At 44.2% G+C, this 13,701-nt stretch overlaps 1 protein-coding gene across 1 annotated transcript in view; it reads right to left on the bottom strand.

Moving 5' to 3' along the window:
• LOC110535768 (protein FAM171A1) overlaps positions 1 to 13,701 on the bottom strand; it is a 54,649-nt gene that overhangs the window by 34,886 nt on the left and 6,062 nt on the right. The window contains exons 2-3 of the mRNA XM_036938812.1: positions 6,889 to 7,116; positions 2,748 to 2,840 (exon numbers count right to left, since the gene is read on the bottom strand). Of these exons, the coding sequence (XP_036794707.1) occupies positions 2,748 to 2,840; positions 6,889 to 7,116 (321 nt within the window). The remainder of the gene's footprint in view (positions 1 to 2,747; positions 2,841 to 6,888; positions 7,117 to 13,701) is intronic.

Here is a 13,701-nt window from a genome sequence, read left to right as displayed (position 1 = left end):
TAAGTGGGGCTTCGCGATGATGTCATAGTGTTTCCACTGTGGTGAGTGTACATTCCTGGGCAATGAGACACCGCTGCAGCCGTGCCTGTGTGTTTTCTCTAGCTCTGTGTACACTCTGCCTTCAGTACACCTGATCTGTTATTGATCTGAATGTCCAGTTTTGAAGGAGGTCTGTTATTGATCTGAACGTCCAGTATTGGAGGAGGTCTGGCATTGATCTGAACGTCCAGTTTTGAAGGAGGTCTGGCATTGATCTGAACGTCCAGTTTTGAAGGTCTGTTATTGAACTGAATGTCCAGTTTTGAAGGAGGTCTGTTATTGAACTGAATGTCCAGTATTGGAGGTGGTCTGGCATTGATCTGAATGTCCAGTTTTGAAGGAGGTCTGGCATTGATCTGAACGTCCAGTTTTGAAAGAGGTCTGGCATTGATCTGAACGTCCAGTTTTGAAGGAGGTCTGGCATTGATCTGAACGTCCAGTTTTGAAGGAGGTCTGGCATTGATCTGAACGTCCAGTTTTGAAGGAGGTCTGGCATTGATCTGAACGTCCAGTTTTGAAGGAGGTCTGGCATTGATCTGAACGTCCAGTTTTGAAGGAGGTCTGGCATTGATCTGAACGTCCAGTTTTGAAGGAGGTCTGGCATTGATTTGAATGTCCAGTATTGGAGGTGGTCTGGGATATTATCACATCAACATGACTGGAGTAACAAAATGGAGAGGAGTTAGTTCCAGGTAACAGCTTGGACACGGTGTGAGATGTAGCAGAGCATGTGTGTGTGTGTGTGTGTGTGTGTGTGTGTGGGTGGGGGGGTTCCTGTGCCAATCCAAAAAGCCCCTCCTCATCCTCTACCCCTCCTAAGAGTTCCCCCTCTTTTCTTCCCTCTATAATGAACATTGCACCCTTCCCCCCTTCTCTCCATCCCCGTTCTTCCCCCTTCTCCCCATCCCCTCTCTTTTCCCCCCCTTCTCCCCATCCCCTCTCTTTTCCCCCCCTTCTCCCCATCCCCTCTCTTTTCCCCCCCTTCTCCCCATCCCCTCTCTTTTCCCCCCCTTCTCCCCATCCCCTCTCTTTTCCCCCCGCTTCTCCCCATCCCCTCTCTTTTCCCCCCGCTTCTCCCCATCCCCTCTTCCCCGCCTCTCCCCCTTCTCCCCACCCCCTCTCTTCCCTCTTCTCCCCACTCCCCCTCTTCCCCCTTCTCCCCACCCCCTCTCTTCCCTCTTCTCCCCACTCCCCCTCTTCCCTCTTCTCCCCACCCCCTCTCTTCCCCCTTTTCCCCACCCCCCCTCTTCCCCCTTTTCCCCACCCCCCCTCTTCCCTCCACCCCCTCTCTTCCCCCTTTTCCCCACCCCCCCCCTCTCTTCCCCCTTTTCCCCACCCCCCCTCTTCCCTCCACCCCCTCTCTTCCCCCTTCTCCCCACTCCCTCTCTTCCCCCTTCTCACCACTCCATCTCTTCCCCCTTCTCCCCACTAGCTCTCTTCCCTCTTCTCCCCACTCCCTCTCTTCCCCCTTCTCCCCACTCCCTCTCTTCCCCCCACCCCCTCTCTTCCCCTTTTTCCCCACCCCCTCTCTTCCCCCTTTTCCCCACCCCCTCTCTTCCCCCTTTTCCCCACCCCCTCTCTTCCCCCTTTTCCCCACCCCCTCTCTTCCCCCTTTTCCCCACCCCCTCTCTTCCCCCTTTTTCCCACCCCCTCTCTTCCCCCTTCTCCCCACCCCCTCTCTTCTCCCTTCTCTTTTTATTCTCTCTCCTCCTGCTGCATGACAAGGTTTATCGCTCCCCTGGGCTTCCAGGTTCAAAATATCATGATATAACACACTGTGTGTGGATGAGGGCCACTGTATGCACCAGACCATATCATGATATAACACACTGTGTGTGGATGAGGGCCACTGTATGCACCAGACCATATCATGATATAACACACTGTGTGTGGATGAGGGCCACTGTATGCACCAGACCATAGCATGATATAACACACTGTGTGTGGATGAGGACCACTGTATGCACCAGACCATAGCATGATATAACACACTGTGTGTGGATGAGGGCCACTGTATGCACCAGACCATAGCATGATATAACACACTGTGTGTGGATGAGGACCACTGTATGCACCAGACCATAGCATGATATAACACACTGTGTGTGGATGAGGGCCACTGTATGCACCAGACCATAGCATGATATAACACACTGTGTGTGGATGGGGGCCACTGTATGCACCAGACCATAGCATGATATAACACACTGTGTGTGGATGGGGACCACTGTATGCACCAGACCATAGCATGATATAACACACTGTGTGTGGATGGGGACCACTGTATGCACCAGACCATATCATGATTATCCTGCCCTCCTGGAGGACGGACACACACAGCTCAGTCAGCAACATTTAAAGGAGTAGCAGCAGCAGAACCTCACTCAGAGAGGATGGCAGAGCAGGAGAAGAGCAGATGGTATTTATTGAAGACGAACACACACACACACACATAGCAAAACAAGCACACTGATCAGACACACGGCAGACAAAGATACATGTTATAAGATCACATCTAATTTAATCTTATCTAATGTAATTGCTCCTTACTGATTGACAGAGGAACAGAGGACACATGCTGCCTGTGTGTGTGCGCACGCAGGTCTTTCATTAGAGAGATGTTTTAAAGGGGTGGACATATTTCATTATTAATGTGTGTGAGGTCACTGGGCCAGGGACAGTGACTAAGTACACACTCTCTCTCTCACCTTGGGATCCAGAGTTAATGTGTATCAGGTCTTCATACACCATCAGAGTGGCAGCTCTCTCTGGTAGCAGCTCCAGACTGAGAGAGGAAAACACTGGAACACACACATTTCAGTCATTTTGACATTTCAGCAGACGCTTGGCGTTGCAAGCACCATGCTCTACCAACTGAGCCACATGGGACCCACCACAGTCACTCATTTATTCATCACAATAACCCCCCCTGTGGCTCATTTTTATTCTCACTAATAAAAGGTCAACTATTGAATTTTGTGTTCCTCTCAACTTCATTCTAAACCTAGTGGTTTCTTTATTTTCTAGCATTGTGGTTTGTATAATTTTTTTGTTGTTGAAGATCTTACTTGATTAGTTTAAATCTCTAGCTTTCCCTTTTCCATTCTCTGTGATCTGCCTCGACTATTAAAGCCTTGGATGGTGTTTTTCATAGCGCCCTTCATTTAATCACAGGAGACAGTTTAATTACTCAACACTGTATTCTTCACCAAAAGGTTCTCTGTAGAATCACTACAGTCTTTTTTGTTTACAAAGCCCTGCTCCACAAACTCCCGACGTACCTTCGCTAACATCACTATTAAGACTTAAAATGACAAGTTCTTTAAACCTGTTCACAGGGTTGGTTAACTCTGGAGACTCCTTTGGTGTCTAGAGTGTTAGGTAAATCAGCCTTTCATTTCCTTGCACCGTACGTGTGGAATGATCTACAATACACTTTAAAATGGGAGGAGGTCATGTCAGACGGTTGTTAAGGGACCTTTTTACAGAAGAATGTGTCTGTTTTTTATGAACGTGTTTTGCTTTTCGTGTATTGTTGTATATAATAATGTGTATTTTATTGTGTATATGAATGTGTAGTTAAATGTGTTTGTTGTATTTTGATGTGTATTGTGGTGCTATACAGGGCTCACCTGGAAGAGAGACCTTGACTCCCTGTCTAACTAGCCTCCTTCTGGCTTCAAATGAAAAACAGGCCATATTTTATTTTAGGAATAAGGCCTGTTTTTCTTTTGAAGCCAGAAGGAGGCTAGTATCAGCTACATGTATGCCTTTACTAGACTATGGGGATACTTTATATATGAATGCTTCCGCTCAGTGTTTGAGATCCATTGACACCCTTTACCATGGAACTTTGTGATTTATTTTAAACTGCAAAACCCTTACGCACCACTGCACTTTGTATACCAGGGTTGGCTGGCCTTCTCTAGTCACTCGTAGGCTCAGTCACTGGTATACTTTTATTTACAAAGCCATTTTGGGTTTACTACCTTTTTATTTGTGAATTTTTATTGTTCAGAAATGTGGTGGGTACTCTCTTCGTTCACTGGACTTTATCCTGCTAACTGTTCCACATGTTCCAACTGAATTTGGTGAAAGGGCTTTTATGTACTCTGCACCATCGTCTTGGAACACCTTACAAAATACTTTTAAACTGGAAGAACTTGTCCCTATTGGTGTTTTTAAATCACTGATGAAGGATTTTGAGGCTGATTCCCTGACCTGTCAATGTTTTTAATTTGCTGTTTTATACTCTTGTGAATTCAATGGTTTTTACAAGATTACTTGTAGTTTTTCATATTGTCTGTCTGTAATTTTTTGTAATGACTTGGTGCTGCCTATCTTGGCCAGGGCGCTCTTGAAAAATAGATTTTAATCTCAATGAGCCCTTCCTGGTTAAATAAAGGTTAAATAAAAATAAATAAATAAATAAATAGCGAGACCTTGGTCTCAGCATTGACTCCCTGTCTAAATAAAGACACCTTGCTCTCAGCATTGACTCCCTGTCTAAATAAAGAGACCTTGGTCTCAGCATGGACTCCCTGTCTAAATAAAGAGACCTTGGTCTCAGCATTGACTCCCTGTCTAAATAAAGAGACGCTGGTCTCAGCATGGACTCCCTGTCTAAATAAAGACACCTTGGTCTCAGCATTGACTCCCTGTCTAAATAAAGAGACGCTGGTCTCAGCATTGACTCCCTGTCTAAATAAAGAGACCTTGGTCTCAGCATTGACTCCCTGTCTAAATAAAGAGACCTTGGTCTCAGCATTGATTCCCTGTCTAAATAAAGAGACCTTGGTCTCAGCATTGACTCCCTGTCTAAATAAAGAGACCTTGGTCTCAGCATTGACTCCCTGTCTAAATAAAGAGACCTTGGTCTCAGCATTGACTCCCTGTCTCAGCATTGACTCCCTGTCTAAATAAAGACACCTTGGTCTCAGCATTGACTCCCTGTCTAAATAAAGACACCTTGGTCTCAGCATTGACTACCTGTCTAAATAAAGAGACCTTGGTCTCAGCATTGACTCCCTGTCTAAATAAAGAGATGCTGGTCTCAGCATTGACTCCCTGTCTAAATAAAGAGACCTTGGTCTCAGCATTGACTCCCAGTCTAAATAAAGAGACGCTGGTTTCAGCATTGTCAAAGACTCCAGCCACCCTAGTCATAGACTTTTCCCTCTGCTACTGCACGGCAAGCCATAAGACTCTCGAACATCTAATCAAATGGCTACCCAGACTATTTGCATTGTTCCCCCCCCCCTTTTATACCGCTGCTACTCTCTGTTATTATTTAAGCATAGTCACTTTATTAACTCTAACTACATGTAGATATTACCTCAATTACCTCGACTAACCTGTACCCCCGCACATTGACTCTGTACCGGCACCCCCTGTATATGGTCTCACTATTGTTATTTTACTGCTGCTCTTTGATTTGACTCCCTGTCTAAATAAAGACACCTTGGTCTCAGCATTGACTCCCTGTCTAAATAAAGACACCTTGGTCTCAGCATTGACTCCCTGTCTAAATAAAGACACCTTGGTCTCAGCATTGACTCCCTGTCTAAATAAAGAGACCTTGGTCTCAGCATTGACTCCCTGTCTAAATAAAGACACCTTGGTCTCAGCATTGACTCCCTGTCTAAATAAAGATACCTTGGTCTCAGCATTGACTCCCTGTCTAAATAAAGAGACCTTGGTCTCAGCATTGACTCCCTGTCTAAATAAAGACACCTTGGTCTCAGCATTGACTACCTGTCTAAATAAAGACACCTTGGTCTCAGCATTGACTCCCTGTCTAAATAAAGACTGAATAAAAATCAGAGACAAAAGTTATCCTCTTTCCTCCTCCTTTCTCTGTCTTCCGGTCACTCCTCCTTTCCATTCTCTGTCACTCCTCCTTTCCTCTCTCTGTCACTCCTCCTTTCCTCTCTCTGTCACTCCTCCTTTCCTCTCTCTGTCACTCCTCCTTTCCTCTCTCTGTCACTCCTCTTTTCCTCTCTCTGTCACTCCTCCTTTCCTCTCTCTGTCACTCCTCCTTTCCTCTCTCTGTCACTCCTCCTTTCCTCTCTGTCACTCCTCCTTTCCTCTGTCACTCCTCCTTTCCTCTCTCTGTCACTCCTCCTTTCCTCTCTTTGTCACTCCTCCTTTCCTCTCTTTGTCACTCCTCCTTTCCTTTCCTCTGTCACTCCTCCTTTTCTCTCTCTGTCACTCCTCCTTTCCTCTCTTTGTCACTCCTCATTTCCTTTCCTCTGTCACTCCTCCTTTTCTCTCTCTGTTCTCCCCCTTTCCATTCTCTGTCACTCCCCCTTTCCTCTCTGTCACTCCCCCTTTCCTCTCTCTGTCACTCCTCCTTTCCTCTCTCTGTCACTCCTCCTTTCCCCTCTCCGTCACTCCTCCTTTCCTCTCTGTCACTCCTCCTTTCCTCTCTCCGTCACTCCTCCTTTCCTCTCTCCGTCACTCCTCCTTTCCTCTCTCTGTCACTCCTCCTTTCCTCTCTCTGTCACTCCTCCTTTCCTCTCTCTGTCACTCCTCCCCTTTCCTCTCTCTGTCACTCCTCCTTTCCTCTCTCTGTCACCCCTCCTTTCCTCTCTCTGTCACTCCTTTCCTCTCTCTGTCACTCCTAAACTGCCCAGTGCTGATAAGCATGTGTGTGTGAACAATCTGAAAGTGTTGTGTGAGGATAATGGGGGTCGTCACTTATTATAATAAAGCTGTAATGGGGCACCCTCATTATCCTCACACACCACTTTCAGATTGTGTGTGTGTGTGTGTGTGAACGCACGCACGCACACACACACACACACACACACACACACACACACAGTAGATTTTACTACTTTGACCTACCGGGCAGTCTGGTGGGTCTCCAGGGGGCGGAATTTGGCACGTAGCCCTGTCTGGTTGCTGTGACAACTAGCAGGGTTCCAAGGCGGTAGGGAAAACGCAGGTAGGCATTGCCGTCGAGAGCAGAGGTCTCTGTGGTTACAGGGGTGTGGTTGGCGAAGAGCTCGATGGTGGCTCCGCCCAGGGGCTGGTGGGTGCTGGCATCACTCAGGTGAACCTTCAGAGTCACCTCTACACAGAGAGAGTGTGAGAGTTACGGCTCGGCTAAGTAAGCATCAGTGATGTCAAATAAGATAAGTTCAAAGAATACTTACATTCCCAAAGAAAATAACGTACTTTTTACACATTTTGACTGACACCCAAAGTACTCATTACATTTGGAATGCTCAGCAGTACATGAAAATGGTCCAATTCACACACTTATCAAGAGACCATCCTTTGTCGTCATCCCTACTGCCTCTGATCTGGCAGACTCACTAAACAGAAATTCTTCATTTGTAAATTATGTCTGCGTGTTGTACTGTGCCCCTGGCTATCCTTAAATTTAAAAAAGAAGAGAATTGTGCCGTCTGGTTTGCTTAATATAAGAAATTTGAAAGGATTTATACTTTTACTTTTGATACTTAAGTGTATGTAAAACCAAATACTTTTACTCAAGTAGTATTTACTGGGTGACTTTCACACTTAAAAACTTCCGACTTCAACTGTATATATACACACACAGTAGTCCATACAGGAGTCAGGAAAAGCTTTCTGACTCAGGCACATTTGACATTGGCAGTTAACAGCCAATCACAGTGAGTGGCCAAAAGCATATTTCCTGGTTACCAGCCAATAGCGAGGCTCTGTCACAACAATGGGCCCTTTCGCTGTTTCTTGATGCCTGAGGAAGGAAATCTCTGAGCACACATCTCCTTTATTACTGTCATACACTTTCCTGGAAACTGCTGAATAACATACTTCCATTAAACCATTAACTCCTTTGGATAGCAGAGCATTGTAAAGCTGGCCACACACACACACACACACACACCTAGTTCATGCAGTGCCAGAGCTAAACTGGACAGAGCAACAACCAATTCTCTCAAGTGGAACACCCACACTGGCCAAGCTTATCTAGGCTAGACCTTTGTTAGGGCCCTATAAAATCTGATGAATTTAAAAAATATATATATAATAATTTCAACTTTATTTAACTAGGTATGTCAGTTATTTACAACTGCAACCTGGCCAAGATAAAGCAACGCAGTGCAACAAAAAACAACAGTTACACATAGGAGAAACTAAAGTACAGTCAATAACCCAATAGAAAAATCTATGTACAGTGTGTGCAAATGTAGTACGGAGGTAAGGCAATAAATAGGCCATAGTAGTGAAGTAATTACAATTTAGCAGATTAACACTGGAGTGATAGATGAGCAGATGATGATGTGCAAGTAGAAATACTGGTGTGTAAAAGAGCAAAAAAGTAAATAAAAACAATATGGGGATGAGGTGGGTAGTTGGGTGATTGATTACGTTGATTTTTTCTCCCCAAATTCCGTTTGTTTTTCCAGGTTTCCATTTCCCCCTGTTTTTTCAGGTTCACTCTCAAAATTGCACTTTTTTAATAGAAAAAACAAATAAATCGGAGGTCTGGGATTTTTTGGTGGAAATTAGGATTTTTGGGTGTAGATAACCTTTAATTCCAGTGAGCAGCTAAGTTTTTTTTGTAGCCACATGTGATGGTAGAGTTTACAAAACAAATACACAGAGTTGATGAAAATAATCCTGATATCATTCTGCCAGGGAAGCTAGGCTACTTTGTAGATAACATTTCATTGAGAAGTTTTTTGGGAAAGCATTTCCATCTACCAGAAGACTGTTTTCATTAGCATCATTGCCAATCGCTACACAAAGTGGTAGCTGAAAGCACCGCATATACACAGACAGGGGTATTCTGGAATGGGAGACAGATGGTGAAACCCCAAGTTTCACAAGAGAAATCCACTTTAGTTTCAGTGTGCGTGAGTTAACCTTGGCAAGGTAACAGGTCAGGCCAGAACGCTAACCTTTACCACTGTGGCGAAAGGCACTGTGCATGAGTCAAACGGTGTGAGTGAGACAGAGAGAGACAGAGGCCAACCAGAAAAAGAGAGCTAGACCTTTAAAAACAGAGTATAAACACACACACACACCCATTTCAGCTTGTTTCATAAAGGAGCTTGGCTAACAGCTTAACGGTGACTTGGTACCAACACTAAACAAATGTCTGGTCTGGCAGGTTATGTAAACAACAGTAATGTGTGCTAATGGCTAACAAGGATACTTTAGCCATACTTCATCACTGAAATAAGTAGCAGCTCAGTCTAGTAGTCACCGACAGCAAGAGGAACAATTCATTTCATCAACTCAAGACACGCACGTTCCTCATCTACTTACTCCTGTGTCGTATACATGCACATGCACCCACACACACACACCCCGTCACAAACCCTGTCCCACACACAACCCCTCTCACAAACCCTTTCTCACACACTCCCCCCACTCACAAACCCTGTCTCACACCCCCGCCCACTCACAAACCATGTCTCACACACACACACACCCTCTCACAAACCCTCACAAACACTCCCCTCTCACACAAACACTCCCCCTCACACACACCCTCTCTCATCTGTCCTCTTGTTGCAGACACTTGTCTCTGTGATAAGGGGAGTGGTGTCTGATCATTGGCCCTTAATTAAGGCTGAACGGGTGTGCCCCTCCCCCCTACCATACATACACATCCTTTAGCCTTACATAGACACATCCACACTTACCCCGTCCCCCAACCATGCACTCCCTCCACCCCAGGCTGGATGATTATTCAGGTAACAGACACACAGAGGGTCAGACAGATGCAGACTACAGGAGACGGACCACTACAGATTATCTATCTAGGTTGCCCGAAAATATCACTTACCTAACTAGTTGCAACAAACATTTTAAGTTTCACTGTACTGGGTCTGGGAGAGGGAGGTATTTAAATGGTGCATCACTTCCTGTCCCAGTGTTCCGTCCTTCTTTAGGGGTACCAGCTGTGCTCACTCTGAAGAGCTCCCCTGGGAGACTGGGGCGCACGCACGCACGCACACACCCATTCTGATCCAATAAATCTCTGGTGACATCCTTAAACAGGCTACAGCCCTCTGAAAAAAGTGCACCGCAAAACCACACACGCATGTAGGAAGAGAAATGTTGTGTCTCAGCAGCCCTGTTAAACCAGTCTTTCTCTCAGTAACTGGCTCTCGGTCAGTCTGTCGGTCTGTGTGCCATATGGAGGATAAAGGCATCAAAGAGAGTTTTTCCTGACCTGATGCTGAGATCTACCACCAATTAGCCAAAGCAACAGCAGCCAGAGCAGCAGGGCGTGTGTGAGACAGACAGTATGGGTGTGAGAGGTAGAGCCAGTGTGTATCATTATGTTTGTGTGAGTGTGTGTAGAGGTTATTGATCAGACCCTGCTGTGAGGTAGAGGGAGTTGGACATCATCACTGAGCCATAATAATGACAGGAGGACAGTAGCATCCTCTGTCTGTGGCTACTAGCGGCTCTGATGGATGGCTACTGCTATCAAAGGTCAACTGGTTGTGCTTATGGTATCCATGGTTAGTGGTTATTAAACTGTCAGATCTGGTCCTAGATACTGTTAACTCCTGGTGTGTGTACCGGTTCAACCCCTGCTGGTGATTTCTCCCCCCCCCACTCAACCCAAACACACAAAAATGTAATAAGATAGGGATAATCCACCACATCTTTAACATAACCTACCAAGTTCTCTCTTTAAAATATCCTGATCAATATTCCAGTACAGTAAATGAGTAGGCAGAGATTACAGTATAGAGGGAATAATCCCCTCAACTCTGCAGGAGAGGAGAGAGGGGGGCTTTCTTTGGTACCATCACAACCTTTCAAACTCCTCCTTGGCACACTAGGAAACTACAGTGTTCTGTGTTCTACGAAAATAAATCCTTTGAGTCATCTCATTAATATTTGGGGGATTCCCCATCTCTCTCCGTTTCTGCTCTTATTAGGTCTATTTATCGTACGCTCCATTTCCTTCATCGCTTTCCTGGTTTTGTGTGTATAAAGACGTGGGGATAGACATGATAGACCTCTTCGAAAACAAAGTAGTCTTGTTTCAGAATGAGGGGTGCTGGTGTTGTTCTGTCTCTCTGGGGCATGGAGACCCAGTCTGGGTTAGGGTGGAGAAACTCAGACATAGTGGACGAACTGCAGAAAACATACTCAGGTACTGTGTGGACTTACCTTCACTTTCAGTGACACAAACAATGGAAACTGACTTGAAGGTATATTTGAAGCATTTCATTCCAAATCCCAATTTATCCATTTTCAGAAATGTTGGTAAATTATATTTATTTTTGTTTAAAGAACTTATGAAAGAGATGTGTTTTTCCCCCATCTAATCATGGCTTGTTAAATGAGACATGTTTGTTTGAAACTTATCACTAGATTGTTTGTCTCTAGAAAATGAAACGATCACATTTAGTTTTAAAACGAGATATATCCACCGCACTCACTGAGAAAAAAGTAGGACTGCAAGGTTTTACACATATATATATACACACATACAGTGCCTTGCGAAAGTATTCGCCCCCCTTGAACTTTGCGACCTTTTGCCACATTTCAGGCTTCAAACATAAAGATATAAAACTGTATTTTTTTGTGAAGAATCAACAACAAGTGGGACACAATCATGAAGTGGAACGACATTTATTGGATATTTCAAACTTTTTTAACAAATCAAAAACTGAAAAATTGGACGTGCAAAATTATTCAGCCCCTTTACGTTCAGTGCAGCAAACTCTCTCCAGAAGTTCAGTGAGGATCTCTGAATGATCCAATGTTGACCTAAATGACTAATGATGATAAATACAATCCACCTGTGTGTAATCAAGTCTCCGTATAAATGCACCTGCCCTGTGATAGTCTCAGAGGTCCGTCAAAAGCGCAGAGAGCATCATGAAGGACAAGGAACACACCAGGCAGGTCCGAGATACTGTTGTGAAGAAGTTTAAAGCCGGATTTGGATACAAAAAGATTTCCCAAGCTTTAAACATCCCAAGGAGCACTGTGCAAGCGATAATATTGAAATGGAAGGAGTATCAGACCACTGCAAATCTACCAAGACCTGGCCGTCCCTCTAAACTTTCAGCTCATACAAGGAGAAGACTGATCAGAGATGCAGCCAAGAGGCCCATGATCACTCTGGATGAACTGCAGAGATCTACAGCTGAGGTGGGAGACTCTGTCCATAGGACAACAATCAGTCATATATTGCACAAATCTGGCCTTCATGGAAGAGTGGCAAGAAGAAAGCCATTTCTTAAAGATATCCATAAAAAGTGTTGTTAAAAGTTTGCCACAAGCCACCTGGGAGACACACCAAACATGTGGAAGAAGGTGCTCTGGTCAGATGAAACCAAAATTGAACTTTTTGGCAACAATGCAAAATGTCATGTTTGGCGTAAAAGCAACACAGCTGAACACACCATCCCCACTGTCAAACATGGTGGTGGCAGCATCATGGTTTGGGCCTGCTTTTCTTCAGCAGGGACAGGGAAGATGGTTAGAATTTATGGGAAGATGGATGGAGCCAAATACAGGACCATTCTGGAAGAAAACCTGATGGAGTCTGCAAAAGACCTGAGACTGGGACGGAGATGTCTTCCAACAAGACAATGATCCAAAACATAAAGCAAAATCTACAATGGAATGGTTCAAAAATAAACATATCCAGGTGTTAGAATGGCCAAGTCAAAGTCCAGACCTGAATCCAATCGAGAATCTGTGGAAAGAACTGAAAACTGCTGTTCACAAATGCTCTCCATCCAACCTCACTGAGCTCAAGCTGTTTTGCAAGGAGGAATGGGAAAAAATGTCAGTCTCTCGATGTGCAAAACTGATAGACATACCCCAAGCAACTTACAGCTGTAATCACAGCAAAAGGTGGCGCTACAAAGTATTAACTTAAGGGGGCTGAATAATTTTGCACGGCCAATTTTTCAGTTTTTGATTTGTTAAAAAAGTTTGAAATATCCAATAAATGTCGTTCCACTTCATGATTGTGTCCCACTTGTTGTTGATTCTTCACAAAAAAATACAGTTTTATATCTTTATGTTTGAAGCCTGAAATGTGGCAAAAGGTCGCAAAGTTCAAGGGGGCCGAATACTTTCGCAAGGCACTGTATATATATTTTTTAATCAGACCCACTGCAGTCAAAAACTTTTGTGTTTTGTATTACATTCCCAAACTATTAAAAGTTAGAATAATATTGTGAAATTGTGAAAAATATGATAGTGCCATTTTAACGTAAGAGCTGTTTGAAAAAAACGTCAGCCTGTTTTGGTGGAATGGAGTTTTGGCCTGCCTGGTAACATCACCAGGCGGTACATTACTTAATAGACCAATAATAAAAGTTATTAACGGCTAGTTTTCAGTTTCTCCTTCCCCACTCAGACCACTCCCAGACAGTCCTAGCTCAATTATTGCTTAAGAAATTGCTCTTCGCTCAAAAGCTATTTTTGTAAATGTTTTACCATTATAATGGAAAGCAGTAAGATAGAGATAATAATGGCTGCATTGGACCTTTAATAAAGAATTGTACAAATGATACATTTGTGACGTCAACACAAACATACATACATACATACATACACTTAAAAATGTATCAATACAATAATATGAGACCTGGGCTCTGGTCAAAAGCAGTGCACTATATAGGGAATTGTTACTGTAATTTAATTATGCCAATGTGTTTTCATTAATTGAAA

Source organism: Oncorhynchus mykiss, chromosome 2 (assembly GCF_013265735.2).
Source record: "Oncorhynchus mykiss isolate Arlee chromosome 2, USDA_OmykA_1.1, whole genome shotgun sequence".
In the NCBI taxonomy this organism is placed as follows: domain Eukaryota; kingdom Metazoa; phylum Chordata; class Actinopteri; order Salmoniformes; family Salmonidae; genus Oncorhynchus; species Oncorhynchus mykiss.
The sequence above is the reverse complement of the archived record's forward strand: the minus strand, read 5'-3'. Positions and strand labels throughout refer to the sequence as shown.